This window comes from Lagenorhynchus albirostris, chromosome 14 (genome assembly GCF_949774975.1).
Source record: "Lagenorhynchus albirostris chromosome 14, mLagAlb1.1, whole genome shotgun sequence".
NCBI lineage: Eukaryota > Metazoa > Chordata > Mammalia > Artiodactyla > Delphinidae > Lagenorhynchus > Lagenorhynchus albirostris.
In genome coordinates, this window is record NC_083108.1 from 15,332,091 (window position 1) to 15,356,189 (window position 24,099).

The 24,099-nt window shown below is 44.5% G+C and overlaps 1 protein-coding gene across 2 annotated transcripts in view; it reads left to right on the forward strand.

The window, feature by feature from the left end:
- Positions 1–24,099, forward strand: part of CCBE1 (collagen and calcium binding EGF domains 1) — a 233,224-nt gene that overhangs the window by 173,725 nt on the left and 35,400 nt on the right. Inside the window, exons 1-2 of one of the 2 annotated variants that reach the window (XM_060120868.1) lie at positions 12,407–12,602; positions 19,718–19,770. In XM_060120868.1, the coding sequence (XP_059976851.1) occupies positions 12,601–12,602; positions 19,718–19,770 (55 nt within the window). In that variant the 5' untranslated portion in view covers positions 12,407–12,600. Of the gene's footprint in view, positions 1–12,406; positions 12,603–19,717; positions 19,771–24,099 lie in introns of those variants that run through there. The other variant, XM_060120867.1, reaches the window with a different exon arrangement.

The window sequence follows — 24,099 nt, forward strand, 5'->3', positions numbered from 1 at the left end:
TCACAGATTGTCCTGTTGCTCCTCGTGAGGATTTGATGAAACTCCACAGGATGTGGCAGTTTCTCAGCTTGTGACTCACTCTGGGAACCAGCCACAGCAAATACCCTCCTGCAGCTCTGCCATCCCGGGGCGGAGCCCCCCCACCCCCCACCCCACGGCAGTGGGAGCACAGCCTTTGGAGGAAGGGCGGGCAGGGCCGACCCTGCCCCACTTCCAGGTTTTACCAGACGGTGGGTCCAGGCAGAGCCTCCTCCCTAGGAAGATGGGATGGGGACTTAGGGCATCTTGGCAGTTTGTGGATGGAGCCGGCTATCGTCCCTGGTCCCACACCTGCTGGGAGGCTCCACCCAGGAGGATCCTCAGGAGATCATGGCCGACTAGAGTCGTGGTCTGTTTTAGCAGAAAGGAGCCAACAAGCCAAAGGGGAATCCCCTACCCAGGACCTGCCTGACCTCCTTCGGAAGGTCCCCACTGCTGTCGGAGCTGCCTTCTCTGCGACCGGAAATACGGAAGGGGGCGGGGGGGGGGTATCACAATGGCCGTCTTCCAGAGTGAGTCACGAGGTGAGAAACTGACACTTCGGGTGGTCTCCCGGGATCTATGGGAGAGGCTTGTGCTCTGGGTCCAGCTGGTCAGGTCAGCATCTGTCCCATCAGCACAATTGTGGAGTAGAGCTGGGCTCAGGTTGGCACTGAGGGGCATCCTTAGACCTGAGGGGGTCTAGGTGGTCCTCAGGATAGTTTTTCTCCCTTCTCCAGGGAGTTCTCTCTTGATTCAGGGCAGCCCCTGCTGGAGGGCTAAGCCCTATGTTGTAGAACTGGGGCACCTAGAAGTGGACCCTAATTCCATAACATACACCCCCCGATAGCCTTCTGCACAGCAGTCCAAAACCCCCAGGATGCCAGAAAGATGCTGGCCAATGGAAAGTGCCCAGAGCAGCAGTGGTGGCTCCTTGGGAAGGCCCTTCTGGTCTACGCCTGCACTCCCACCACCATCGCCCCGTCTTGCCACCGCACGTAAACACTCCATTCCCCCGAGAGATCTCCAGATCTCCCCAGTGTTGAAGTGGTACCTCAGGTCCAGCGTGAGAAGACAGTTGCTTACCTAGTGTCATTCATTAAATATCAGAACACATTCTCCACCCCTTCCCTATCACAGAAGCATCACCCCCATCACGGTGCCTGGGATTCTTCACTTCATCATAGTGCCTGAAATTGCATCAAAGAGTTACTCCTCTGAGTTCAACGCCATCCTTTTTACAGTCAGTGCCCTAAACTAGGGGTATCTTCCTTGGGTGCCCAGTTCTTCTCATGGCCTCTTGTCTGCTGTCCCCTAGAGTTAAGTGAAATGAATCCTCTGTCCCTAGACATCCTGGCAGGGCTTGGGCTGTGTGAGGACGCAACACTAAAGCTGCCATGGCAGGTTTTCAAGGCTACGTGTATCGCTTAATCACAGAGCACTATTTGCTCTTTATCTTAAATGCCATACTTCGGATAGGAAAGAAAAACTGTGCTCTCCAACTTCTGAGAGCTCCTTGCTCTGAGATTACATCAGGAGACCAGATTAGAAAGCGTTTCAAAGATCTGGAGGAGGGAGTCAGTTAATGATACAGCAGCAAAGAGGGGTCAGCTGCGTGAAACAGTGATGCATCTGAGTGTGTCTTATCACGTCTCTCTAATGGAGCCCACAGAAGGGTTTCTTTTGTGTGGAATAGAGCCAGACCCCAGGGAAAGCCAAACAGAAGACAGAGAGCACGGGGCATTGCCAGTGAATTATGCGCTCACATGGCCAGAGGCACTAGAACTTCCGTGTTATTTAAAGAAAAAACGTTTATGAAACACGCTTTCTCACTCCTCTTTGCTCTGCCTGGTACAGCTGGTTTCCCGTTATTTAAACCTAACCTACAACTCCTTCTCAAGGTTGCCAGTAAATAATTCACTAATGCCGGAAACACCTGGAGGTTCAACTGTTATTGACAGAATCCAGTGCTCATGTGTGATAAGGGCTGTGTCTGCAGGTTAATGAAGACGTTTATGTTTGTCACCATCCAGGGAGTGACTTCTGTCCGTGAAACAAAAATTTGTTCTTTGGAAAAAACACAGCCATTGTGGAAACCCTACCTGGAATTAAACCCCAAATCAAAAGCCTTTTATACTATGACTTCCAAAAACTGGATCTTTGCTGTGTTACCAGGACAACTGGGAAAGAACAAGATCTTGGTTACAGAGAACTGAAATGCCACTTGATCTCGGGGATGAAAGGTGTTGTGGTTAGGATGCCAGGGGTCAGGATGGAGGAGATGTCAGAAAATGGGCTGGCCCTGGGGTGGGCGCCCACGGTTCAGGTGCCCCTTTCCAATCTTCTCCACCTAGAGGGGCAAGAGCATTGCCTCTTGGTGCGAAGTAGGACCATCCAGGCCACCCGGTCAGAAGCAAGCGCGGACAAAGTGGTTTTCCCTAGAAAGGGGCTGTGGACAGCAGTGACTGTCCTCTCTGGCTCGAGGGTACCGGGGTAATTCGAGGGTTTAGCTAATAAGGCATTGCCGTCTATTGCCGTGTAACAAAAATCTCTGTGCTGCGTTCCTAAAGCCAAGATAACCCACACCGCTGCATGCTTTTCCGGATACCCCGTCTCTGCCCTGGGTGGCCTTCCATTCTCTTCCCTGTCAAGATACAACTTAATCATCCTGTAAGATCCAAGTCCAACTCCACAAACAATTCCCAGACCACCCCAGGCTGCGCCGGCCCTGTCCTTTGGTAATTTGGGGCAGACTTGAGGGCCTTTTGACATCTTGAGCATTTTATTATTTTCAAAGACCATGTTGTGATTGAACATTTCTTATGTTCTATGTCTTTACACAAGTGATTATACAAGTGATTGTGTAAGCTCTTTTTATCTTATGATTCTTTCTACTTCCCAGGGTCAACATTCAAGTATTAGTTGATTCAGTGTAAACTAACATACTGTTTAATCTTCAGGCTTTCCTGTATTTCACAGGGCTTCATCAAAACATATAAATATTCATTTACTATATACTTTAACTCCATACGTTGAAGGAAGACAGAAGAGAGTAACAACAACAATAACCACTACTACTGTTACTGTTACTGCTGCTCTCATTATCATTGTCCCTTTCTTGGCCATTTCCTATATAAGAGGAACTATACCAAGTGCTTTATCCATCTAATTTAATGTTCAAAATAACCCTAACAATGTATATATTGATACTGCATTTTTCAGAAGAAGAAACTGAAGTGTAAGTTTATAACTTGTATTTATGAAACGAGGAAGTGGTGGAATCAGGTTTCAAACCCAGTTCTGCCTGACTTCAAAACAGCTGTCCAGGGCTTCCCTGGTGGCACAGTGGTTAAGAATCTACCTGCCAGTGCAGGAGACACAGGTTCGATCCCTGGTCTGGGAAGATCCCACATGCCGCGGAGCAACTAAGGCCATGCACCACAACTACTGAGCCTGTGCTCTAGAGCCCATGAGCTACAACTACTGAGCCCACGTGCTCTAGGGCCCATATGCCACAACTACGGAGCCCACGTGCTGTAACTGCTGAAGCCCACAGGCCTAGAGCCCCTGCTCCTCAACGAGAGAAGCCACCGCAACGAGAGTCCAGCGCACCGCAACCAAGAGTAGCCCCCGCTCGCCACAACTAGGGAAAGCCCGTGTGCAGCAACGGAGACCCAAGCAGCCAAAAAAAAGAGTTGTCCATACTATGATACCATTCAGTGTCTCCAGGTTTTTGTATTTGTTAATAGTTTTGATTCATTCAGGCCTCCTAAACGCCGAGGCCTACGTTGCCACTAAGAAAGGGTCGAGAATGAACGTCCTGGGACAACTCAGTCTGGACAGGGTGGCCGAGTTGCCATGCATCCCCTGGATTCTGGTTCCAGCAGCATCACTGAACAGCCTTGGACAACTTGCATAGACTATCTGAATCTCCCAGGTCTTGATCACAAACAGCAGAGCACATATTATTTACTCCAGATAAACTTGAATATTTTTGGCCCCTGGAGGTAACTGATTTGTCGTTATTTCATGCAAGAAACATTACTGGAGTTACACACTCCTTACTCTCTGCCCATTACTCCTGCCAAAGCCTCATTCCTTCTGTACCTTGTAATACAGAAAAGGAGGAAGGAAGGAAGGATGAGAGCCCACAGGGGGCCAGGAAAGATAAAAAGAAAGGGAAGATAAAGCCATAACCCATAACTTATAAATAGTGTCTTAGATAGGTTCTTCCCAAGGAAAGAGTTCTGGCCAAGTTCAGTTCAGCCAATACGTGTTGAATATGTGGTCTTTCAGACATTGGACTAAGTGCTGAAGGAAACTAAGGCTCGATTCCTGCCCTGGAGGAGTTCATGATCAGTTAGAGGAGACAGACTGAGTATGATGATAGAGACGTACATGTCCTCCCATGACCCGACGGTATTCTCTGTAGAGCTACCTTTATCATAGAGCCAAAAACTATACCTTGTTGTCACAGATCATACTTATTTCTCTAAGGCACTACCTCTTAAAATTTGCAAACAAGGAAAGAAATCATAATAAATGACAGACTCCATAATAGGCTCAATACAGGGGTGTGGGCAGCTCTCCCTTCTAATTAAGTGATGCTTCCGCCGTCAAGGAGCTTAAGTTGTTTTAAAGATGGATATACCTTCCACCAGGAACATCCATTCCTGCACCTTAGAAATCGTTATCGAATTGAGCTGTGTGTTAACCCACACGTGTTATACTTCTGCGAGCCATCACTTGAAGCAAATTTATCTAGAGGTCATTACTGAGCTGTAGGTCCTAGCAGAGCCAGGGCTGCCATACTGCTTCCCCATGGCTCTTGGGCTGTCCTGCAAAACCTACCACACATGCCACCTCTGAGAGTCCACCGGAAGTTCTCGTTACTTTCCCATGAGTTTGCAAAACACTTCAAGATGTCTGCTCACTCATACGAACATCCGGAATGATCAGGGACTGATTTCTTAAAACAAGTTCTTGTAGTTCATGGTAGTGTTTTGTTTTTTTTCTCGGGGTGTGTGCGGGGGTGGGATTAAGGGTATGCAGTTTTTGAACCATATTTATTTTTCTCTGATGAAAAATACTCATAAATGGAATATTTCATACTACCATTAATAGTTTTGCATAAAATGGATAATTCCTTAGAGACGGAATTTTTTTTAATCAACCTCAATGGAGCATATAAGTTACATTTGATAAAATGCACCAATTTTAAGTGGACCGTTCTATGAGTTTTGACAAAGTATACACCCATGTGACCACAATGAAGGTACAGACATTTTCATTACCGTAAAATCCAGGGAAGACATTAAAGATCACCCTAGTCCAAAGCCCTTTGTTTCCCGGAGTGGGAAGCAGAGACCCAGAGTGAGGCAGTGATTTGCTTGAGCGCTTATGTCTAGTTTGTCAGCTTCCTTGGATAGCGTTTCTCTCACCAGGCCTTCTCTTTGTCTCTCTGGCTTCCCTACTCGATCCAGTTCTTCCGGGAGGAGGTCGCCCCAGATCATGTCCTTGGAACACGCCTTCCCCGTGCATTTTTTTGCTGTTGCTTTTTGTTTTCTTTTGCGGTACGCGGGCCTCTCACTGTTATGGCCTCTCCCCTTGCGGAGCACCGGCTCCGGACGCGCAGGCTCAGCGGCCATGGCTCACGGGCCCAGCCGCTCCGCGGCAGGTGGGATCTTCCCAGACCGGGGCACGAACCCGTGTCCCCTGCATCGGCAGGCGGACTCTCAACCACTGCGCCACCAGGGAAACCCAGGTACAACTTTTTTTTTTTTTGCGGTACGCGGGCCTCTCACTGCTGTGGCCTCTCCCGTTGCGGAGCACAGGCTCCGGACACGCAGGCTCAGCGGCCATGGCTCACGGACCCAGCCGCTCCGCGGCATGTGGGATCCTCCCGGAACGGGGCACGAACCCGTGTTCCCTGCATCGGCAGGCGGACTCTCAACCACTGCGCCACCAGGGAAGCCCCCCCGCGCGTTTTAATCCAATAATCTTCTTCACCTGTCCCTCTGAAGACCGTCTGTAGCACACCTCCTCCCTCACCATGCGCTTGAGCTGTGTAAGGCCTCAGACATCCTAAACAATTATGTCCACAATGAATGTCATTAATACCTTCTAGTCTTCCCCAAATTCGTGCTATAGAAACTTCTGTATTTAGCTCTTTTCCGATTTAACCTGCCTTGGTTAATGGTGACCTCATCCTCCAGACAGCTATACTACAATCAGTCTCTAGTCTTGGATGTCTCTGTTTTCCTTCTTCCCCACATCCAGTGTGTTAGGAAACCCTATAGATACTCCTCCAACGTTTCTTTAAAATCTGTTCTCATTTTGCAATTCGCACTGCCCTGTTTGAGCCCTTCTGAATCTATTGCCTGAAATATTTCAGTAGCCTTTTTAACACCTTTCTGTGCCTGCATCCTTTTCTTTCCAGTGTCTCAACTGGGCCTAGACTGTGGCTCTCTGACCTACTATTAAATAAGGCTGAGACTCGGGAGGCACAGCCTAAAGGCTGTCTGAGGCTATCCTGAGCCAAGGACAGGACGTTTTTTCCCAGAGGGAAGCTGAGATGGCAAGACAGAGGAGCTGGATTGGGGACCAAGCTGGAGAAGCAAGACTGGTAGGTAGCGAGCGTGGGAGCCCCTTCATATGGGGCCTGCTACATCCTCTGGGACAGGAGCCACTCCAGTGGGCCACACACTTCTGCAGCCCCTGAAACGGACTTCATACTCTTGCCTCTGTACCGAGAGAATACATTTTACTCGTGTTACGGTGCTTTGAATGCTCTGTCCTGTGTTATGCGGAATTGTGTGTATATGTATATATATTTCTCCCATGTTCGTTATCTTCAAGGACCACATTTAAATCTTAATCATCTCCACATCTTCTGTAATACCCACACCTTCTGTAACACCCAGGTCAGGGAAGAGGTGGCCTCTGGAGGCCTGCAGTCTGGGTTCATGTCCAGCTCAGCTACTAATTTGAACAAGTCACTTAAATATTCTGGGCTTTCCCATCTGTTAAAAAAAAAAAAAGAAAAAGGTGGTTATGAGAATTAAATAATCCATGGAAAATGCTTGGCTTGGTGTGTAATAAGCTCTCAATTAAGTGGTGGTTGAATTAAGTCAAACTTAATGCTTCCAGTTCTGAATTAATCTGAATTGAAATTTGTAATGGGACATTGGATCATTATTTATGTAGTTCGGTATCTTAAATAGAAGATCCCTGCTCTCATCTGTAAATGGTCTGCAGGTAGCAATCCGACTTTTGGTGTTGTGTGAATTTCTCCCTCCAGTGACTTAGTCCTGAAGTCATGTCAGCTGTATTTTGTTTTCCATAAGGGATTTATGTGTGTGAGCTATGGGATATGTCAGGTCATATGATTAATCGGGTCCCTTCTGTCTTTCAAAGACATTACAAGTAAGATCTCTAAGACTTCCTCATTTAATTCCCAAGTGACTGACCCCAGGCAGAAGTGTCAATCAGCAACTTGCGTTTACGTGTTCCTGTGCCGAGCTCTCTCTGGAAATGCCTCATTTACACGGTGAAGTGCAGGAAAGGGGGCCAAGCAGCGCCGGTGAACTCTACCCAGGTGAACTCTACCCACTGTGTGGAAAGAAGGATCCTAGCCCTGTGAAAGCAGAGAGTTCTTTAGCTTTGGGTAATTTACAAGGAAGGTTCAGACATTTACATTTCAAGGGTCAGCATTTCATAAGGCTCAAGGGCTCCATGCACAGTTGCTGAGCAGAATAAAAGGCTGTGTCTTCTCTAAGCGCAATTTGGGTTACTAACTTTGCATTTCAGTAGCCTTTCTCCCCTGGCTTTATTTCCTTCAGTCATTTTAGCTTTTGGGGGGGTGAAGGTGGGTGGGAGCAGGAACGAGGCTCCTGTAACTGAAACCAACAATAATAGCTTAAGCAAGATGGAAGTTTGTTTCTCTTGCACGAGACTGTTCAGGCGTCCTTAGCTCATATGGTGGCTGGGCGGCATCATGCGCTTACCTCCGTGTGTGTGATGCCCCCATTGCTGACGTGTTGATCTCATTGTCCAAGACGGCACGCCGCCTCCAGTCATGCGGGTCATTCGCACTCGTGGGAAGGTGAAGGGGGAGGGTCGCACCCCTTCCACTTGAGGGTGACACCTGAGAGCTGCGTGCGTCAAGGCTACTCACATCCCCCCCGGCCAGGCTTATTCACAAGGCCGTACGTGGTGGATGAGAGGCTGGGAAATGGCTCCTTCATTCGGGGTGGTTATGCGCCCAGCTATAATTTGGGGTTTTGTAACAAAAGAAAAAGAAGAGGAAGTAGAGGAGGGGGAATAGCTAGCTATCTCTGCCTCAGTCATGACTTTCTGAAAATGCAGCTGTTGTGGTTAATTTGAGGCTTTTCCTAGGGAAAAAAATAGAAGGCGATATATACTTTTAGGCCAACGCTGCCTGCCCACCACACCCAGGCCCGAGGTAAGCCGCAGGATCCTGTGGGCCCATGTTAGCCTTGTGGTGTACCCACCGCGGAGATGAGCCCATGTAAGGGTAGGGGGTGGTCTGTGTGAGCTGCCGGTCCAAGCCTTTGCTTATGAGTATAAATACACTTGACCCCTAGACAACGCGGGGATTAGGGGCTCCAACCCTCACACGGTCGAAAAACCCCCTGTAACTTATAGTTGGTTCCTCTGTATCCGAGAATTCAACCAGCAGCAGATCATGCAATACTGTAGTATTATTTACTATTGGAAAACATCCTCGTATAGGTGGACCCACATTGTTCCAGGGTCAGACGTAGATGTCTGAAAGTCAGTAGAAAATTGAAAACTTTTAAAGAGAAGAGCCCGTGGGCCTGCAGAGTATATTATCCCCAGTGAAACAGTTGATTGTGGGGTGTTTTTTGGGTTTTTTTTTTTTGTTTTTTGGCCATGCGCCATGTGGGATCTTAGTTCCCCGACCAGGGATCGAACCCGTGTTCCCTAGTGGAAGTGCAGAGTCTTAACCACTGGACCACCAGGGAAGTCCCAAAACAGAATTAATTTAGAAACTGGAAAGAATTTTTAAAGAAATTCTCATTAGTGCGCTCGAAGAAATTCTAGAGAAGGATCGCATCTTAAATAAAACAAGCCCTGTGGACCAAAGAACATTTGGAAAGAAGGAGGCAATGTTTAGAAACAGGCTTATGGGTTATTTGCCTTTGAGCTCTGGCTCCGTCCAGGATGCTATTCTATCCCACGCTGGCAGTGAGAAGTTAACTTTTTCCTCTGAATTTTAAAATATAACGTCTTCTCTTTACGAAAGTAACACCTGATGACTATACAAACCTTAGAAAATACAGGCAAGCAAAATGAAGGCAGTTTCGCTGCCTGGAAGTTTGCAGTTTAGGTGTCAGAGAGGTGAGAGTTGAGATCCTGAGGCTGGGTCCACCTTTGAAGAAGAGAAAAGAGTGTGTTATATTCATTCGGGAATATAACCAATATTTTGTAACAACTTTAAATGTAATATAATCTATAAAAATATTGAATCACTATGTTCTACGTCTGAAACTGATATAACGTTGTAAATCAACTATACTTCAATAAATAAAGAAGTTAGTAAATAACCAAAGCGACAGGAGTGAGGAAACAAAACTGCAGAGAAAGTCCAGAGTGGGAGGAGAAGGAAGGAGGAACAGTCAGGAAACTTCTGGACTGCATTGGAAACCACCGCAGATGACTTGTATTGCTTCATTTATCATGAAGATTTTAGTGCCTGAAGATAGGATTTTCTTGATGAATGCTACCCTAGAATATTACTAATAACATTGAGGTGTTTCTAGAATGCTTAGAGAGTTAAGAATAGAATAAAAATAAATCAACAACTAGGGCTTTGGGTCCTACAGTGTCAGTGCATACGATGAACCACGTTGCTGCAAGGAATAATCTCCACTTTCCAGACTGTGTCCATGGACAGTGACCCACGGAGTAGGACACGATTCACAGCTATCAGCGCCTCGGAAAATTAGCAACCGTGGGAACAAATGTGAGCAGAGCTGCACTGGTTTAAATGTGTCCCACAAGCGGGGGAAATGGTTCCATTAAAATCCTCCCTAAGGCAAGCCTATTACACCAGTTATTTGAGGTGCAAAAAGAATGAACATCCTATTAAATAGCACACTAAATCCCTAAGGCAGTTTCTTAATAAATACTGTATATTGATTCCAGGTGACTTGGTCAAAAGCAGTTGGGTTGAAACCTAGTTGGTCCAGTTTGTCCAAAATATAACTGCTCAGTTTCTGGGTAAAGCGAGTCATGCTGGGTGCCTATCTGCTCAAACACGTTCCCGAACGTGACTCCTTACCCAACTTTCAAAATCACAGACTTCTGAAACTGTTGTCAAGCCTGGTGTTAGAAATGTACCAGACTACCCTGAAAATCCCTAAAGACCCCTTTATTATTTTATTTTCTCTTACTACGTACAAAATCAGTACCTGGCCGTTACAGAAGAATCCGGAAACACAAAAAACGAATATGAGGAACCCTCTTGTAGCTCACCCGCATGAAAAGAACCGCGAATACACAGTGTCTTCATTTTCACTGTAAAAATTTCACCACCTGTGTATATATAAGCATATACATAGATACAAGTTTGTTTTATTTCGTTTTTCACAAAGGTAATACCAAACTACCTTTTCTCATTTTTTTATAATTTTTTATTACGTTTCAGAAATGATCAACTTATCACCTGATTAGGGAAAAGGCAGTCAGCGAACAAGGTGATAACGAGGGTTGATGAGGTAGAAAACTCATTTGGGGAGGCAAGGAAGGATGAAAAATGTGTGAGAAGGGAGCTGGGGTGTCTAGTGTTGGCATCGTTGCAAAGAGGAAGTTAATCAATCCCAAGTTCTTATCTCTTTAACGTCAGCCCTGTACTCCAGTCAGCCCTTGGCTGAAGTCCTTGACCCTGGGGTCTGAGGAACACTGATGTACCAGGGAGGTAGGGAGACGCTGGCAGGCACATCACGTGAAGGTGCCTGCATGTGTTCTCAGCCTGCAGCCGGGGCTTTTGTCCACACGTCCCGCCTCTGCAGGGCTCCAGGGTCCTTGAAGGTGGCCAACACAGTGAGGACACAGCAGGAAAACCACATTTCCTTCTACATTTTCCAATGGACCTAACGTATGCCAGCACGGTCCTAAGCTGCATCTTATTAACTCATGAAATCCTCCCACCAAGCCAATGAGGTGAGTACTATTACTTTCCCACTTTACACAGAAGGAGATCAAGTTAGAGGGATTTTACATCGCTTGTCTAAGGCCCCACAGCTGGAAAGCAGCGGTGCGTGGATTCAGACCCAGGTGGTACATCCCCAAGGAGCAGGGTCCTAACTACCAGCTCTTCTGCTTTTTGGGTAGGTGCGCGATGAATGTTTGTTGAATGAATAAATTATCACTTGCAGCCTTGGAGGATAAATACCTTTTGGTTATAACTTTAACTCCATCTGAGAATAACCTTTTCACACGCGCTTAGAGAAATTAATTTTTCTGTAATTCACACAATTAAAACCCACATGAAACCATGACCAGGGTGTTCATGGTTAAAGGGATCACTTCAACAGTGTTCCTTCCTCACTTGATCATTTTGTGTATATGTGGTAAAATATACATAATATAAAATTTACCATTTTAGCCATTTTTAGATGTGTAGTTCAGTGGCATTAAGTACATTCACATTGTTGTGCAAGCATTACCACCATCCACCTCCAGAACTTTTTCATCTTCCCAAACTGACATTTTCGACCCCTTTGTAGCCTGTGTCGAAATTTCCTTCCTTTTTAAAGATGAATAATATTTTGTTGTGTATATATACCACATCTTGTTTATCCAGTCATCTGTCGATGGACATTTGGATTGTTTATACCTTTGGCTATTGTGAAAGATGCTGCTATGATCAAATATCTACTTGAGTGTGCTTTCAGTTCTTTTGGGTACATACCCAGAAGTGGAATTGCCGGATCATGTGGTAACTCTGTTTTGTTTTGTTTTGTTTTGTTTGCGGAACCACTAACTGTTTTCCTCATTTGATTTTGACCACCAGTAATTGTGCATAGAAGAGCAGATTATACCTAAAATACTCCATAGGAGTCTTTTAATATCGTCACTGAGATTTGGCGGTAACAAGCTTATATGTAGATGAATAAATAGGTTTGTTTGGGTTGGCTTGTTAGTTTGCTGATGCCATAGTAAACATATTATTCCATTCGCCTGGGAGGAGCATTTTCTGGTTAAAAGGCTGGAACCAAGCATGTCTAGCTGGGAGGTGAGTCATTTCGTTGGGCTCTGTTCTCAGGTCATCTGGTGTGAAAGGAATTCTAGTAGCTCCTACAAAGTTGTGCAAAGCTCGATAAAAGTATCCACAAAGGAAGAAAGTTCAAAGGAAGAGAGGAAAGCTTCCTCACTCTAAGGAGCTTGACCAAAAGATCCAGGACCACTATTAGATGCTCAAGCCTTTAATATTAGCCCCAAGGGATCCGTGGTCTGTGTTCTTCCTGGCAGAAGTTTCTCACGGGCCCCCAGCTCGGGCATACCACAGTGCGGTTGGGCTGGTAAGAATAAACGATGTAAGTTGGCTGTACGCTTCCTCTGTCTCATCTGTCTTCATTTAGGACTGACTAGTTGAGGATGTGAGGAACCCACCATCTGTCTGCCTTTAGAAGCCATCACCAGGAGGGCTTCACTATCTTGGAATGAAATATTAAATTGGAAGGTTCTTTATTTTTTTAATCTTTATTTTATATGGACTAGAGTTGCTTTACAGTGTTGTGTTAGTTTCAGGTGTACAGCAAAGTGATTCAGTTATACATATACATGTATCTATTCTTTTTCAACTTCTTTTCCCCTTTAGGTTATTACAGAGTATTGAACAGAGTTCCCTGTACTATATAGTAGGTCCTTGTTGGTTATCTATTTTAAATACAGTAGTGAGTATATGTCAGTCCCAAACTCCCAATTTATCCCTCCCTCCACCACCTTCTTTCCCCTTTGGTAACCGTAAGTTTGTTCTCTGTGTCTGTGAGTCTGTTTCTGTTTTGTAAATAAGTTCATTTGTATCATTTTTTTAGATTCCACATATAAGCTGTATCATATTGATATTTGTCTTTGTCTGACTTACTTCACCCAGTATGATAATCCATGTTGCTGAAAATGGCATTATTTCATTCTTTTTAATGGCTGAGTAACATTCTGTTGTATTTATGTACCACATCTTTATTCATCTGTCAATGGACATTTAAGTTGCTTCCATGCCTTGGCTATTATAAGTATTGCTGCAGTGAACACTGGGGTGCATGTATCTGAAAGGGTTCTTTAAAAAACATTTGGGAACTCTGTGTGCCTGGGCAGAATTATCTACTCGTGGGTGGGTTAGGTGCTACTTGGTATCCTAGTCTGGAGCCTCTTGGGTACAGTTTTCCAAAAGAATATACCTTCTGCCTCTTGCCCAGTAGGCAAAGGGTATCAGGCTAACTTCTTCAGTTTGAGGTGGGAACAGGATGTCTAATTTCTCATGAGACTTTCAGGTCAGCTTGCTTTCTTCTGGCCTCCACTTTCCTCAGTATCTGGCATCTCCAGTTTCGACGGCTTACCTAGGTTCTGCAGGGTACGTTGGCTGCTCTCTCCGTGATCACCTCTTCTAGAAGCACTCAGGTTTGAAGTTATCCCACTTTGCAAAATCACTTCCCATCCTTCTGTCCGCAGGCTGTGTTCATATTCAGTTAACCCTTGAACAACATGAGCTTGAAGTGTACAGGTCCACTTAATACACAGATTTTTTTCTTTTTCTTTTCTTTTTTTTTTTTGCGGTACGTGGGCCTCTCACTGTTGTGGCCTCTCCCGTTGCGGAGCACAGGCTCCGGACGCGCAGCCCCAGCGGCCATGGCTCATGGGCCCAGCCGCTCCTCGGCATGTGGGATCTTCCCAGACTGGGGCACGAACCCGTGTCCCCTGCATCGGCAGGCGGACTCTCAACCACTGCGCCACCAGGGAAGCCCACAGATTTTTTTCAATAAATAATAAATAAATGCACAGTCAGCTCTCCATATCTATGGACAGATATGGGGCACCAACTGTATTCATTGTACTCTGCCATTTTATATAAGGGGCTGCAGCATCCGTGGATTTTGGTATATCGGGACCCCTGAAACCAAGCCCCTGCAGTTACCGAGGGACAACCGTGTTATGGTCCAGAGTTAGAAAGGTCTCCTAAATCCATGGGATATGAGTTTGCATTTTATTTCTTGTTCCCCTTGTTATTTGGAGTTAACTGGTGAAAGAAGACGATGAGAGAAATGTTACTTTTCTATCATCTTGAAATCAACAGTTTCTCTCCCTCCCCCCCCTTCCCCTTCTCTCTTGTTTTTGGAAGAAGCAATGGCATCCGCCGTTGACTAAGAAATGGAAGAAAGAGATGAGTCATGAGAGGAAAGCATCTGGGAAGAGTTGCTTTTGCTGTTTTCTTGCTGTGTTCATAAAGCTGCGACTTAGAACACCATTCGGATCCCAAACCAGACCCCGTTCTAGGCGCCTTTATTTTATTATCTATAATCCTTGTTAATCCTATAAAGCAAATTTTATTGTTCATGTTTTATTCGTGAAGAATCTGGAGCTCAGCAAGTTTAAGAAATGAGCCCAAGGTCACATCCCGAGCTCTTCTAAAATTTTTTTAATTTTTTAAAAAATTTTTATTTTCTTTATTTTTTGGCTGTGTTGGGTCTTCGTTGCTGCCCGCGGGCTTTCTCTAGTTGCGGTGAGCGGGGGCTACTCTTCGTTGTGGTGCGCAGGCTTCTCACTGCGGTGGTTTCTCTTGTTGTGGAGCACAGGCTCTAGGTGCGCAGGCTTCAGTAGTTGTGGCCCACGGGCTTAGTTGCTCCGCGGCATGTGGGATCTTCCCAGACCCGTGTCCCCTGCATTGGCAGGCAGATTCTTGTCCACTGCGCCACCAGGGAAGCCCACATCCCGAGCTCTTCAGAGGTCAGAGGCAGAATTGTAAGCCAGGTCTGCTTAACTCCAAAGCCTTTGCTCCATCTAGCTTGGCACCAAATTCTCTAAAAAGTGTAGTTCTTTCTCTCGTGTTTTAAAAAGCCTGGTATATTTGGTGCATGTCTAGGCAGCTGTGCAAAGGAAACCTCAAGTAAATCTTAGGAAAATTTACTGTTGCCTTGGAGCAAGTGTTGAAATACGTCTTGCCTACTAGCTCACTTGACCTTTTGAGGTCCCTTCTTCTGGCCCTCTAATTCTGTAGGCAGTGTTGTTGTTGTTTTTTTAATTCTTTTCGAGAATCTGGTAACTCACAGCAGACAGTTGGATGATGAGATCTCTGTTATCTTCATTTTCCCGATTTAGTTTTTCCTTCCAAAAGCTTTCACACACACTTGGCTGGTGAGATATATTTCTGGCTGCATAGTTTTTATTTATGATTTTTTAATGTGTGTTAATACTCAGGGGCACCCAGGGGAAACATCCACAGACTTTCCTGATTACCAGATGTCACCCTTTCTATGTAACAACCATCTAATCGCCACTTCCCCTTGCCAAGAAATGAGAAAAGCATTTGGAAAAACCACGTTGTGACAACGTGAAGCGTATTAAGGACGGCCTCCCCTGATTCCACTTGAGCTTTTCCTGTCTTAGTTTGTTTTCTAAAAGATGATAACCGCACAGCCATGCTCGCAGTTAGATCTAAAAAGTGTCTGTGCTTGCATAATGAGGAGATTTCAGTTTGGCTGGCTCAGCTTCATTATACGTGAATTATGTTGTAAGTAATCTCTGAAACAGTATAACATGTATGGCCAGTGTTTATTTTGTGATGCTTTGGACTATTTCATTGTTTATGTGGTGATTTATGATTGATGGGTGTTTAATATGCAAAATAATGCCGTGTTCCCGGGAGGGTACAGTGGAGCCTCCGACCTCCTCCTCTTGAGCAGAGAGAGAGTGTTAGTTATGCAGTTAAGAAAAAACAGCCAAGGGGGGGGTCTTCCCTGGTGGCGCAGTGGTTGAGAGTCTGCCTGCGGATGCAGGGGACACGGGTTCGTGCCCCGGTCCGGGAGGATCCCACATGCCGCGGAGCGGCTGGGCCCGTGAGCCATGGCCGCTGAGCCTGCGCGTCCAGAGCCTGTGCTCCACAACGGGAGAGGCCACAACAGTGAGAGGCCCGCGTACCGCAAAAAAAACCAAACAAACAACAACAAAAAACAGCCAAGGGGAAGTTAGTTCTTCACTGAGCAGATATTTAAATGAAGCATGTCCATCCTGAAGCTCAGATTTTCTGACAGAGCTCCATAGCCTCTTGAAAGCATATCAAATCACTGTGTTATTTAATTCCATAAAAAAGGAAATGACAGGTGACTTTTGGCTCCCCTGTGTGCATGGTCCCAAGCCCTTGAAATGCTCAGGAAGGTTAGAGTGCCCAAGTTTAATGTCTTAGATGTAGAAAAACAGATTATAAGGATTTCATCCATTTGCATGAACTTTAAAATGCCATAGAACATCTCAGAGGCAGTACCTTAGATGTGCCACTTAGGTAGAAACAAACAAATAGAACCATATGTTTAAACGTGGTGTTATACTTGAGATGCACCAAAAGCACATGTTTTGCCCCTCCATCCAACTTCCTCATGAATCACTCGAGTTTCGAATCATCTAGCACACTGCTTCCTCCTATAGTTTTCTGTAGGACAGCCTTAAGTAATACAGTAAGTAATATCCGTGAAATTTTAATGAATGCTCTGTTAAGCCAGTTTTCTTTTTGGTTGTTAGGAACTTGGACTTTCTTTTTTTTTAATTAATTTTATTTATTTTATGGCTGTATTAGTTCTTTGTTGCTGCACTCGGGCTTTCTCTAGATGCGGCACGTAGGGGCTACTCTTCATTGCGGTTCACAGGCTTCTCATTGTGGTGGCTTCTCTAGTTGAGGAGCATGGGCTCTAGGCACCCAGGCTTCAGTAGTTGTGGCACGCAGACTCAGTAGTCGTGGCTTGTGGACTCCAGAGCGCAGGCTCAGTAGTTGTGGCCCACGGGCTTAGTTGCTCCGTGGCGTGTGGGATCTTTCCGGACCAGGGCTCGAACCCGTGTCCTCTGCATTGACAGGTAGATTCTTAACCACTGCACCACCAGGGAAGTCTAGAACTTGGACTTTCTTAAACCATGGAAAACTAGGCAGAGTTTGTTTCATAGAATGTAATGGTAGGTCTTCTACCACTGCTACAAATAATAATCATCATAAATTTATACCCCACGGGCTTTTCCTGTCATGTAAAATTACAATGTGGTTGCAGATACTGGGGAATTAGGTCTAACTGGAAGACTCTGGACGTTGCCCCAGATCGCTCATACCAGTAAATTACATACACATAAGTATTTCCTTTTAACATAAAATATGTCAATGAGAGATTATAAAATAATATATACTGAGTGGACAAGTACAGGCAGGCAAATGTATCCTTTGTTGAGGGTGGGGTTGAGCCTAGCTATTTCACTCAAGTCTGCTTTGGGAGCATCCCAAATGCCATTGTTTTTATAATGGAAGCCCACTTATTTTGCTTTGGAAGTAGGATTATCTGCTGCATCTGGGCTGCAAGTGAGATGTTACAGGAAGGAATGAGGTAATACTGCTAAACCCACTTAGGCATCAGAATGTTCTCGTACTAGATGTGATGTTTATAAATTGTATAAAGTAATAAAAATTTTAAAGCTTGGGGAAGAGATTGCTTAAGTTTCTCCTATGAGTGGTCATTCACTTAGCAGACCAGTTCACAAAAATTGATTTGACCAGTAAGATTACACTGACTTGCAAAAGTAGAAAATAATGCTGTTATTAGAGACAGAAGGTCTTGTCTAGTCCGGTCGAAGGTTCTAGCCATTTGATGAAAGTGGAAACTTACTTTAAGACACAGATAATGCCTGATTTTCCACATCAGTGGTTTGTGCCCCTGATTCGTATATACAGATGACATGTTAACACAGGTGGCATGAGAGGTTGCAGGTGATACGCAGTTCCTAGCTGGTAGGTCCTATTTAACTTAATCCCTTTCTGTTCCACCTGGAAAGCATATCCAAATGCAAATGAGTCAGAATGACATTGCGATGAGAATAACCTTGAATCTGATTTCTCTTAGGGTTACAAAGAAGAGTATTTTTAATGGTAGTTTAACCATTATAGTCAACTCAAAATATCTTGGTAAGTTCTTGAGATTTGCAGATTCCCAGGGCCCTGGTTAATTCTTGCTCTCTGATTTAACATACACTGATGTTGGAAGTGGTAAAGGGAAGCTTACTTAGAAACCAGCTGGGAGAGAAGGGAAGGGAAAAGTGATGGAGACTGGAGAGATGGAGAGCTGAGATTTCCTACTTTTTCATTCATTACAAGTATATCTTCCTTTATATCATGGAACATAGTTATATGTTTGCGTCTGATAATTCCAACCTCTGGGTTATCTTAGAGTTCACACCATTGATTGTCTTTTCCCTTGAGAATAGGTCACATTTATACACGTTGTGTTGTAGAGTCCCTGCATCCTGATATATTCGTCCAAAGAGTATTGATATTTTCCTTTTAGCAGACAGTTAACTTGATTAGACAAAAAGTGAAAACTGGCCTGTAGAAGTGGCAGCTCAAGTCTTCATTCAGCCCCTTTTGTCTTTAGCTGAGATGTTTTGGATCTGCTTCTCACACACATGGGTTAGGGGTTACCAGAGACTTGGACAGAGTTTCTACACAAAATTCCGGGCTCTCCCTCTCTAGCACTATCCTTTCCAGGATTCCTTCTCAGTTTCTCATGACTCTGGATCCCAAGGCTTTGTCCTCTGTTTGACCAGGCCAAAAAATACTGCAGGTTTTCTCTCAGACTTTTAACTTCCACATGGCAACTGTGATCTGCAGACAGGATAAAGCCCTAAAAAGCAGGAAGATTACCCTCTGTCAGTCCCTTGTTGAAAATTTGAGCTCTCCTCCTAAATCTGTCTGCTTTAACTCTCCAGAATCAGCAGGTAGTTGTTTGCTTCTGTTTTGTCCAGAGTTTATTGTTGTTATCTGCAGAGGGGGCAGGTCTCTTAGGAGGTCACAGCTCCATACCAGAGATATGATCCCTACAGTGGGGATTTGCATTTGGAACTGATGGTGCCATTTCTTGGGCAGAGATGTAAGTCTTGGATGTTTATGTTAAAATTTGCCTGTTAGCCGTTCTTAAAATTCAGATACTTTAGGTATCTTTAGGTACCTTATGTGGTACAGGTGTTTTCAAAAAAAAAAAAAGAGGGGGGGAGTCAGAATGCTTGGGTTCCAGTCCCAGGCTTGATAATAATTAGTTACCTAATTATTATATGGTAATTCTCAATCATTATGTTATAATTAGCCTAATGTTACTATAATTAGCTCATAATTAGCAAGTCATGTGAATCCTTGACCTGTAGGATGATAAGCCACTAACCATCTAATATAAATATCTTGAAGTCTCAGGGTTAATTCACTTCATAGGATTCAAAGGATTAATGTCCTGTATTAGGTGAGGAAAAGGTGTGGTCATATGGTAGTGATAATATTTTTTCTTTTTATCTCAGATTCCCTCTACCCTGACTTTCCTTTATGCCTCAGTTCTTCCTGGGCACAAGTTATTTCATTCAAACTCGCTAATTGTAAAGAATTTTATTTTTAACATATCACATTTTGTTTGTCTCTTAGGCGGAAGTGCTGCAAAGGGTATAAATTTGTCCTTGGACAATGCATCCCAGAAGGTATGTAATATAATGGATTATATCTTCTCACCTTGTTTATGACTAATAACCAGAGGTCTGTAAAGTTCAGATGTACACCGAACATATGTATGTTATCGGTGCATGCATGTGTAATTTCTCTCTTTTTTTGGCTTTAAATTCTTCTAATGCCAATTTGGTTATACATGTCAGGCTCTATCTAAATCATTACATAGCATTTACATGTATATTGAGTAATTCCTGTGTCTCTGGTTTTGTGTTGTAGAGGCTATAATTCCCTAGTCAGTATTTCATGCACAGTTAGAACACAGCCATCTTCCCCAACCTCTCTACCTGCTTTTCATCTGCTAAACGTGAAGCCCCTTGATCATCAGCAAACACTGCTCGGCCCAGCACTGAAGAGACAGAGTGTTGTAAGACGTGGGCCCAGCCCTCAAGCTGGGAGACAGCATGTGGATGGCATGGAATCAGAGAGACCTGGATTATAATCATGCTTCCATGTTGCTGTAATCCATTTGCACTGCTGTGACAAAAATACGTTAGACTGTATGGAGGCTGGGAAGTCCAAGAGCGAGGCACTGGAAAGTCCAATGTCTGGTGAGCGCTTCCTGGTTCAAAGACTGCCATCTTCTTGCTGTGTCTTCACATGGTGGAAAGGGCAAGGGAGCTCTCTGGAGTCTCTTTTATAAGGGCACTAATTCCATTTATGAGGGCTTCACCCTCGTGATCTAATAATCTCCCAAAGGCCCCCACCTAATACCATCACACTGGGGGTTAGGGTTTCAAAATATGAATTTCAGGAGGACACAAACATTCAGTCCATAACACACATCCTGCTAGCTATGACCTTGGGCACGTGACTTTCTAAACCTTAGTTTTTGCAGAAAGTGTTAGTACTTGACTCATGTGGTGGCTTTAAGACGATTACCGCATGTAAAGTACTTGCAACAGAGGCTGGCTCTTATTAAGTGCTTGATAACTCGTGGTTCCTCTTATTACTAACAACTACAATATGCATAGTAGAGACATGCATATTGCAGAAGGGGCACATAGTCCCAGAGACCAGGGCGGTCAGAGGTGGTCTCGAGAAGGTGAGGAGTTTGGAGCTAGGTTATGAGGAAGGCTGCCCAGGACTTAGACAAGAAGGAGGAGGAGAACTGTAAAAGATTCCAGGCAGATCACTGATACAGAAAACACTAAGAACTGCTGGAAGAGCATGACATTAGTGTGCCCAGGGCTGGGCTGGGGACAGGTGAGGAGGTAATGTGAAATAGTTTCCTTCACTGTTGGCCAAGAATCCAGGTCTCTCTAGTGGACTTGGAGCCCAGCCAAGCTAATTGTGTTGCATTATCTCATAGGGAGCAGTTTCTTTATCAGTTAGAGATAAATGAATCCTTCTTACTTATTGCTCTCTTTTGCAGAAGAGTTCATTAAACCATAGCTGTCAACTCTGGGAAAGCTGCTTTAGGAAGGCTGGTTAGGAAATCTCTTCACATACGTTGGTTTATATTGGTCTCTCCAAGACGGAATTTCTCACTGCCAGCTAGTCCTGTTAGAGCTCGGTGGGAAAAAAAAACACAGAGGTCAAAATAATTGCATTCTTTTATAAGCCAGCTTTTCTCAGCCACCAGCTGAGTCCTTTATATTTCAATTTTGCAGATACAGAAAGATAATGAAGTTTAGGCCCATCAATTTAAGATCCCAGTTAAGGACCTTGCCCAACCTGATTAAAAACACATTACGTGGATACCACATGCTTAGAATTTCTTTAAATGATAGGTGTTGTGGTTTCAAACATCTAAGCCTAAAACCAGTCTCCCTCACCCTACAGTAAGACGTTATCAGCACCTAAGATTAATGTAACTTAGAACTGAATATTTCCAGGAAAAGTGGTCCCAAGTGCTGAAAGTTGCTTTGCCGTAATTAACTCTGTTCTATCGCTTTTCACTAGAACACTTTTTAAAGTTGATTTGTTTTCCTCTGTGGGAATAAGTCAGTGTGTTTGTGTGTGTGTGTGTTTATGACTAAAGGTATCTTTCATCATAAAAGTTTCTGTTACCCAAGGATGCAAAGTGTAGGATTTCAGAAAAGATGGTGTATTGGTCACGATTCTCCAGAGAAACAGAGATTTATTTTAAGGAACTAGCTCCTGAGATTGTAGAGGTGGGCACGTCCAAAATCTGCAGGGTAGGCCAGCAGGCTGCAGACCTCAGGAAGAGTTACAGTTTGAGTCTGAAGGGCCATCTGCTGGCAGAATTCCCTCTCTATCAATGGAGGGCCATCATTTTTCTATTTAGACCTTCAACTGATTGGAGGAGACCAGCCCACGGTGTGGAGGGCAATCTGCTTTACTCAATGTCTACTGATTTAAATGTTAATCTCATTAAAAAAAAAAAAAAAAAAAACCTCTGCAGAAAATTCTAGAAAAATGGCCAGATACTTGGGTACTGTGGCCTAGCCAAGTTAACCCTTAAAATTAGCCATTACAGATAATAGGAAGAGACTAGAATTTCTAAACAAATATGCTAGCGCGTAGAAGCTGCAATTTAAAAGTGTTGTTGCCTCATTTGTTTAAGTGTCAGCAACTTGTGGCCTGTGAGCCAAAGCTGGCCCACCACCTGGTTTGTAAATAAAGCTTTATTGAAGCACAGACATACCCATTCACTTCAATATTGCCTATGGCGACTTTTGCCCTGCAACAGCAGACTTGAGTAGCTTCAACAAAGCCCTGCAAAGCCAAAAAGTATTATCTAGCCCCCTTTACAGGAAACGTTTGCCAACCCCTGCCATAAGTGTTATCTACATTGCCCAGGGGGTAGGGTAATCACATTTGTTCTAGTTCAGCAACTACTAATTGTACTTAAACTGTAGGAAGAGAATAGTGCTGGTTGCCCCAGGGGACACAGTTCCTTTCAGATATCCAAACAATCATTAGAACTAATAGTAAAAGAAGCTAAAATGCAGGTCAGGCTTTGACTAGGTGTCAGGCACTGTGCTTAATGTATCATCCAATTTAATCTTCCTAAGAGCACTGTGAAGCTGATCTTATTGTTCTCCCTATTTTACAGGTAAGGAAGTTGAGTCTTAAAGACCTCAGGATTACAGAGAGAGTGGCAGAGTGGGGAGGGTTGGCTCCAGACCCTGTGCTCTTCATCATACCACTTCATGCCTCCTAGAATAGAGCCTGGCACAGAGTAGGCATTCAGCAAATATGGCAGAGCAGGATTGAGTCCTGTGGGGATTGGTGGGATGCAGAAACTAAACTCTGTTGAGGACTTCAAGGAAGTCTTCTTAAAGCAGTGACGTTTGCATTGAGACTTGAGAAACTAGATAGGGTATCAACGGTAATAAAATGCTGAGAGTAAGAGTGGAGGAGTTGATTGGACATTATAAAGGGTGAAAACAGAGTAAACAAAAACGTAACAGTAAGCCATGGATGTGATAAGGGATGATGGGGAAAAGAGTGTATTCCTTATCAAATTGTAAGGAATTCATAAATGAGTCTTAAGGTTGGAAGCGTAGTCTCAGGGATAGAACACCAGACCTCAAATGCAAGAGTGAGCCATTTATATTTAATGTTGATGAGCATAGAATTTACAGGCTTTGTGAGCAAGGTGGTGACACTCACAGAGGTATACTTTCAGAATATTACTGGCCTGACGGTGTTACATAGAGTGGACTTAAGAGGGAAGAATCTTGAGATGAGGATTTACAAGGGAGGTTCTGAAGATCTGAGTTAGAATGGTGCCAAGAGAAATAGGACAGGTGAAAACAGAGAAACTGTAGAGGGAAAAGCTACAGAGCAGGAAGCTGGTGGTCTCTGGAAAACCATCAAAAATGGAAAGTTGGGGCTTCCCTGGTGGCGCAGTGGTTGAGAGTCCGCCTGCCGATGCAGGGGACACGGGTTCGTGCCCTGGTCCGGGAGGATCCCACATGCCACGGAGCGGCTGGGCCCGTGAGCCATGGCCGCTGAGACTGCGCGTCCGGAGCCTGTGCTCTGCAATGGGAGAGGCCGCAACAGTGAGAGGCCCGTGAACCGCAAAAAAAAAAAAGTCCTAAAGAAACTGACATTGAAATGCACCAGGCAAATCACTTAAATGAAGCCCAGGCTATTTACAGTAGCCAGGGCAGGGAAGCAACCTAAGTGTCCATTGACAGATGAATGGATAAAGAAGATGTGGCACATATATACAATGGAATATTACTCAGCCATGAAAAGAAATGAAATTGAGTTATTTGTAGTGAGGTGGATGGACCTAGAGCCTCTGTCATACGGAGTGAAGTAAGTCAGAAAGAGAAAAACAAATACCGTATGCTAACACATATATATGGAATCTAAAAAAAAATGGG